Here is a 7,323-nt window from a genome sequence, read left to right on the forward strand (position 1 = left end):
AAGAAAAGTAAGAAGCAAGCAGAAATTAAAATACAGAAAAATGATAGACTGACCAGATGAAAGAAAAAAAGAGAAGAAAGCACACAAAATTAGAAACAAAAACAGAAAAATAACCTTAGAACCAGAAGATGATAAAATACAACATTATTTTCCTTAATTCCAAGTAGAATTCATATGAAATAAATGATTATGTGGGAGATTATAAAACCATCCAAAGTGACCTGACAAGTATCAGAAAATCAAACCAATCTACCAAATGAAGAAGGCTGTCCAAGAATTGGCCCACTCAAAATATATGAATGAATGAAATAACAAATAACTGAATTATATAAAACATCAAAGTCAGGTGATATCACAGGTGACATGTACCAAAGCAAAGCATCAAGAAACGGACAACTCCAATCTAATTTAAATTGTTGCAGAGCACAAAGAGAAAAGAAAAGCTTCCATTTTTAAAAACAAGAACACTATGAGAGACACCAAAACCAGAAAGAGCACTACAGAATAAAAAATTACGAACCAGTATTGCTTATTCAACTGATCCCAAAATCCTGAAAAAAATATTAGCAAATACAGTCCAGCAACACATTAAGAGAACAAAGTGGGATCCATTTCTGGACCCAAATAATCATTCAATATTAGGAAATCTAATATCATGTGATCCAGTAATTTAATTCACCATGTTAATGGTTCAAAAAAGTAGAACTATAGTCTTTCCACAAACACTTTTTTTAAAAAAAGCTAAAAATCAACATCTATTATGGATAAAAACTCTTAACAGAAGAACAGATAGATACTAACACTGCAATACTAGGAGCATTAACATTAAAATGAAGAATAAGTCTTTGCTGCTTAGGAGAGGTATTGGCCCAGATATTTACCTCAGTTTGTATCACTGTCAAAGAAACAAAAAATAATAGCAAAAAGTAACACCACAGACATGAACACTTAGAAGACAAACTCACAGAAAAAAATATCTCCTCCCTTACAATTCTTCTGTGAAGGTACTGTGTGAGTGTGCATGCGTGCACACGCAAATGTCTCTGTTCTAATCTGAGCAAGCTGTGTCATTCTGACCTCTGTCCCAGCCCTGTGTCCCCCACACTGTCCCTTGACCTTTGGTGTTTCCCAGAGGCCCCTCTGAACTGACCTGTGGGGTTTGGGGAGTGCCCTGGAGGGGAGGTGGGGATACAGGTCAGCTCGAGAGTTTTCCCCCAAGCACACTGAGCAGAGCCTGAAGGCTGCCTGATGCTCCCTGAGCCCACACTGTGGCTGGTGGTACAGTCCTGGTGGCTGGCATCAGTGTCCAAGCCTGGCTCAGGGCTTGGGTTAGGGTCCGGGGTAGAATCCTAGCCTCGAAGTCCCAGACTTCAGGTCTTGCCACTCCATGTGTTTGTAAATACACTGGCATTCTTGGGCACTCAGAAGGTTTTTAAGTGTGTTATTTACTTCTCTAATCAAGGTAATTGCCATAAAATAAACCAAAGTTTAGAAAAAAAATTTTTTTAAATCAAGAATAAATGAAATATAAGCACTATCACTATTATTACTTATTATTATTATCATGATACAATGAAAAACCAAATTGAAAAAGAGTTAAAAATTAAATTAGAAAGGTGCAAAATTACCGTGGTTGAAGGTGAGATGAAAAGCTAGAATAATCAATTGGAAAACTTTTTAGAATCAGTAAGAGCTTAGTAAGTTTGTAACTGAAAATTTAATAAAAATCAACAGCTTTCCTATATACAAATAACCAATTAGAAAAATTAAATACTAAAAGAAAAAATTTTTATTGATAATGAGAATAAATTTCATAAAAAATGCTTACGTTTTATACAAAGAAAATCTCAAAACTCTAAAACACAGATGTTGACTTGAATAAATGGAATGTAATCTCAGAGAAGACTAAAAATTTAGAGGTGTCAATTCTTTCTGAACTAGGAAGTTAGAAACAATATTATTAAAAATGCCTATAAGGACTCCACACCAAAAAAATAAATGTTTAAGAATGCAACAAGAAAATTCTAGAAAGAAAATTAATGAAGGGATCTTGAGCCATGTCATAAATTATTTCTATAAAATTACATTATTTAAAACTGATACACGTGCAGCAATAGAGATCAAAGGAACAGAATTTTTTCTCCAGAAAGAGACCCCCAAATATATCAGATTTTGGTATATAATAAAAATAGCATTTCACATCAATGGGCTAAAGATAGATTTCCTTAATATACAAAGAGCTCTTTCAAACCAGTGAGAAAAAGACCAACAACCTGATAGAAAAATGGGCAAAGAACATTAACAATCAGCTCACAGAAAAATAAATACGAATAACCCAAACATGGAAGAAGAGATCCAAATTCATTCAATCAAAGGGAAGCAAATTAAAACCATAAGGAATTGCCACTTTTACCACCATGATGACAATGATCAAAAAATTTGATAAGACACTTTTACCTATTGGTGTTGACTAGGTTTGTGAGAACAGACACTCCTTACTTCCTGGTGGTATGAGCTGACATTGTTTCATGCTTTTTAGAGACAATTTGGTAACATCTATCAACATATGTATGTACCTATCAACATATCTTTCCATTATCGTTTATAATCAGGAAAGACTAGAAACAATCTAAAGGTCCATGAATAAGAAACTGATCATATAAAATTGTGATGCATATATTTTACAAAAATATCAAGCATGTAGAGCTATATGTGTTGTTGTAGAATGACCTTCAAGATATGCTATTAGAAAACTTACTTTACATTGTTATTCTCCTTAGGCATTGCTGAATTTTACTTTTTTTTTTTTTTGGCTGCCAACTGGTACAGGGATCTGACCCCTTGACATTGTTTTTGAATTTTAATTTTTTAACCATGAGCATATGTTACTCTTTCAAATACAAAAATTAGTTTTAAAAGTGTTTTTACATAATATGGTAAAAGGCAAAGGAATTTATAAAACTAATTTTGTAATCTATAATATAAAGAAGGTATAGAAAGAAACATCTTACATAAACAGGCTGCAGAGATACCACTATTTCTCTTTTGAAACAACCCATTTTGTAATGCTCTTGATGCCTCAATGTGAGGTTTATTCCTGCATAACTGGATGGAATTAGCCAGACTACATTCTTCAGCATATGATTTTCCCTCTGGAAAAAAACTGGATAACCTGGTCTAATCAGATAATTCACAGGTTTATATTGTTGACTTTTTCAGTGCATCTGCCAGGTATCAACAAAATTTAAACAACATGGGAAAGATAAAACATACAGAATAGAAAATGCTGTTACATTTAGTATACTTAAAATCAAAATTCTCTTATGCTCTGTGTGTAATCAACATAGAGAAAAAAACCAGAAATGTCTAACATCAATTATCTAACCTTAGATTTAACAATGTGCCTTTAACCCTTTTTTCTTGATACAGGCAGCTTTTAAATAGAGATGTAAACTTGAAAAAAGAATCAATTTAGATTATGGCAATTTTAAGTATATACAAAAATTCTCCACCTATGTTACACTGACAAAAGATTTTAACTATCTTACTTTTTGATTGCCTTTAAAACGGAAGAGAATTTACCTGAAGTTGATGGACAAATCCAGCATTGGGATTAATACAAAATCTTCTTTCTTGAACATAAGCAAACGCATCTCTGAAAACAGAAAAAGAAAATTAATGCAATGGAATTATTTCATGAATTAATTTCAAGTTTTCCAGAGTTTACCCAAAATAAGAATTTATAGGAAATCATAATCATACGCCACAGAGGGGTAGTGAGTTGTAGTGGAAAAAGCATAGTCAGACTAAATAACACCATCCCTCTGCTCACCAGCTATACATCCTATAACTTGCTAAACTGCTCTTTGGTAAAATGATGATTACAGTAATACCTATCTTGGAAAACTACTGCGAAGATGGGAGATAATAAGTGTAAAGCACTCGGTGCATATATCTGTCATATAGTACATGCTCAAAAAATATTATCACTGATTAAGTGAGAAGTATATCTACTTCCTTGGGTTGTTGTGAGGCTTAAATGAGATAAAAGTGCCTAGAATAGTACTGGGCACACAGCAGAGACCCAAAAAATAGAAGTTATTTTCACTATTAACATTTTTACTGACAAGATTCCAAATAATAAAGAGAATGCATAAAATACGATGTCCCTCAATGCATGTTAAATCTTTTTCAATTAAATAAACAAAGCATTTGTATAATACCCCTTTAAGCAAATTTTTTCATCATAATTTAAACACAAATGGGGAGTGAAACAGAGGTGTCTATGATTACTACACTATTTCTAACCTATACAACCAGACAAACTAAGAAAGGAAATACTATACACTGGCCATGTTTTTGCTTCATTTTGGGAAAAGAAGTTCATGAGTGTACCCCCCACCCCCCTGCAATCTATGTAGTATGCTTGGAAAAAATGATTGTTGATACGAAAGACTACCCTGAATTGTGAATAGATGTGACAAACAATTGCTAGGTAATTTTTCATTCAGCTATAATTAAAGGAAAACATAATAAATTAGCCTTTTAAACATAGCAAGCACTAACATTTGTGTCTAAGAGTTTTAAAACTCAGACTAGCCAATTCCCTAGTGGTAGGCAAGCAGTTTTCCATGGGTTATTCCATCTATACTATTACCGTTGGTAGATAAATCTAGATAACGTTACCCTTGAGAGACTAACCATAGGATATAAGGGCCTGCCTAATTAAACATGACTACAGGAAAAAATTAGAATAATAACTTTAAACTCCCAAACCATCTCTATTAAGTTTCTTTTAATCAGAAATTAAATTGTGGCTAAGTTTTAGAGTTACTTTCTTACCTGTACTTCATTCCAAATGTTTCCATAATATATGCAATAACAAAGGCAGCACTAAAGAGGGGGAAAAAAAATTTAGAAAAAAACAAAAAACACAACTCATTAATTAAATATTAGGGAAAGAAAGATAATCTCTAACTTCATACCTTCTGGAGATGCCTGCATTTCCATGGACAAGAACTTTTCCTGAAAAAAACAGGAAATGGTTATTCTGACAGAAAACACCTGAGCCAGCAGCTGAACTATATTGAAATCACATATTATACCATAGTAAAATAAATCTTTCCCTAAACATTTTATCATATATATACCACTTGGATATTTATTAATGTCCAAATGTTTATCAATTATTTATATTTGCTGTTTATAGAATATGATAGACTTTTAGACAAAAGAAATTTAAAGCTCACAGAGTCTGAAAATAGCTTACAGGGATATTTAAGGAAGTCTATCCAAATGAAACAAGTAGTTGAAAAAATACAATGTCTATTACATATAATTAGAACTTCCATATCTTGCATTTAAGGCAAATACCAACTAAAAAACTAACTGTAACAAATAATCTCCTAAAAATGAATATTAGCTAAGTAAAAGAAATATTATTTACCTCCAGTTTGTAAGCTCCCATCAATAAATTCTTTAGTCTGAAGGCAAAAGACAATATGTTATTAATAATAAAACATGGATTATCCTAAGTATAAAATAAATACATATGGTGAATATAAAGTCTATTTAAAACAATTTCCTGCTAATTAATATGAATAAAAATTATCTTAATTCAAGAGATTCCAAGATGCTACAAATACAACTATTACAAGTTAAAAAAGTTATACAGGGAAAAAATTGTATGGAGCTGAATTTGAATTTAATTCAGTGTGATATCTAGAATTTCTGGATCATAAAAAATAGTTTCTACCAATAATTAATTTTCTTTAAAACAGAATCCCACAATTTCCAGTAATAAGAAAGTAAAAGTAGTAAGATTTAGAGCTCCAATTAAGAGGTCAAATCATAAATAAGTTTTAAATGATATGAAAATATTGACACCTACCATAGGGAAAAAACGTATTATATTTTCAACTGGATTATCTGCAATATCCAAGACTAAATATCTGAAAATAGAATATTTTGTGATAAGCACACTTTCAGATAAAACTCTTTGTATATAAAAAAAATTAACACTGTCAACAACAAAGTACTATGTACCTTTGAGTAGCTAGTGGAGATGATGTTGAATGTTCCCAACACAAAGAGGTGACAAATGTTTGAGGTGATGGATATACTTAGTGCCCTGATATGATCATTGCAAACAGTATGAATGTATCCAAAATATCATATTGTACTCCATAAATATATACAATTATCATGGGTCAGTTAAGAAAAATAATTTGAAAAGAAAAAAAATTAACATTGAACATTACTTCATAACCATGAAAAGAATGTAAAACAACATTCAAAGCATCATATTCCCAAAAACTGGTCACCAATTTGAGGGCATAGTATTTAAAGCCTTAAATAACATGTTAACATCTCTGGTATTTTATTATAAAAAAATCCATCTGGTTAAAATATAAAAATCATAAGCAGGAAGAAACTTTCCTCTAAATCAGAGTGAAGCTAGAAAATAAAGACAAGAAGTGCCTCTAATCCTTATGGTTATTGGTCTATTTCCATCAACTTCCCAAAGACCAGAAGAATGGTCTCCAAGTAGCCCTGTGATTCCATCTCATAACCATACAGAAGAAGTCCAAGGTCTAAAAGAGAAGGAGCTAATAAAATAAATGGCAGCAGTTTGATGGAGCCATGAATCAAACACTCATTATTTTTATAATCTTTATTTTATTCTTTGGTAGCTGGTCAGTATGGGGATCCGAACCTGTGACCTTGGTGTTATAAGGCAGCACTCTAACCAACTGAGCTAACCAGCCAGCCTCATTGTTTAATCTTTAGTAAAGCAAAAAACAGCTAAGAGAACACCTGTCCTGGAATTTTACACTTTAGAAAATATTTAAAATAGGCATTATTGGGCCGGCCCAGTGGCGCACTCAGTAGAGCGCACAGGCGGCGCTCCCGCTGAGGGTTCGGATCCCATATATAGACCGGTCCGCTCACTGGTTGAGCGCAGTGCAGACACGACACCGAGGGTTGCAATTCCGTTGCCGGTGGCGGTACGGGCGCGACACTGAGGGTTGCGATCCCATTACCGGTCATGAAAAAAAACCAAAAAAAGGAAAAAATAAAAAAATTAAAAATAAAAATAAAATAAAATAGGCATTATTAATATGCTAGGCTTATTTTATTCGGTAAAAAATTCCCTTTCTAACCTATCCAAGAGTATTTATTAACATAACTATCAGTAATAATTAACTAAATTATGTAAGTTGTTAGAGTCAATTTTGCTTTAAAAGTTATAGTTCTGCAATTATTATTTAGGTGGTAACAACTTCAAAAACTTCAGGGCATAACACAGAGAAGCTGAAGCTC

General features: G+C 32.5%; 1 protein-coding gene across 1 annotated transcript in view; it reads right to left on the reverse strand.

Moving 5' to 3' along the window:
• Positions 1 to 7,323, reverse strand: part of STYX (serine/threonine/tyrosine interacting protein) — a 44,343-nt gene that overhangs the window by 11,664 nt on the left and 25,356 nt on the right. Inside the window, exons 5-9 of the mRNA XM_008566941.1 lie at positions 5,891 to 5,951; positions 5,447 to 5,483; positions 4,986 to 5,025; positions 4,843 to 4,893; positions 3,583 to 3,655 (exon numbers count right to left, since the gene is read on the reverse strand). Of these exons, the coding sequence (XP_008565163.1) occupies positions 3,583 to 3,655; positions 4,843 to 4,893; positions 4,986 to 5,025; positions 5,447 to 5,483; positions 5,891 to 5,951 (262 nt within the window). The remainder of the gene's footprint in view (positions 1 to 3,582; positions 3,656 to 4,842; positions 4,894 to 4,985; positions 5,026 to 5,446; positions 5,484 to 5,890; positions 5,952 to 7,323) is intronic.

This window comes from Galeopterus variegatus, unplaced genomic scaffold (assembly GCF_000696425.1).
Source record: "Galeopterus variegatus unplaced genomic scaffold, G_variegatus-3.0.2 Scaffold279, whole genome shotgun sequence".
Classification (NCBI taxonomy): Eukaryota; Metazoa; Chordata; class Mammalia; order Dermoptera; family Cynocephalidae; genus Galeopterus; species Galeopterus variegatus.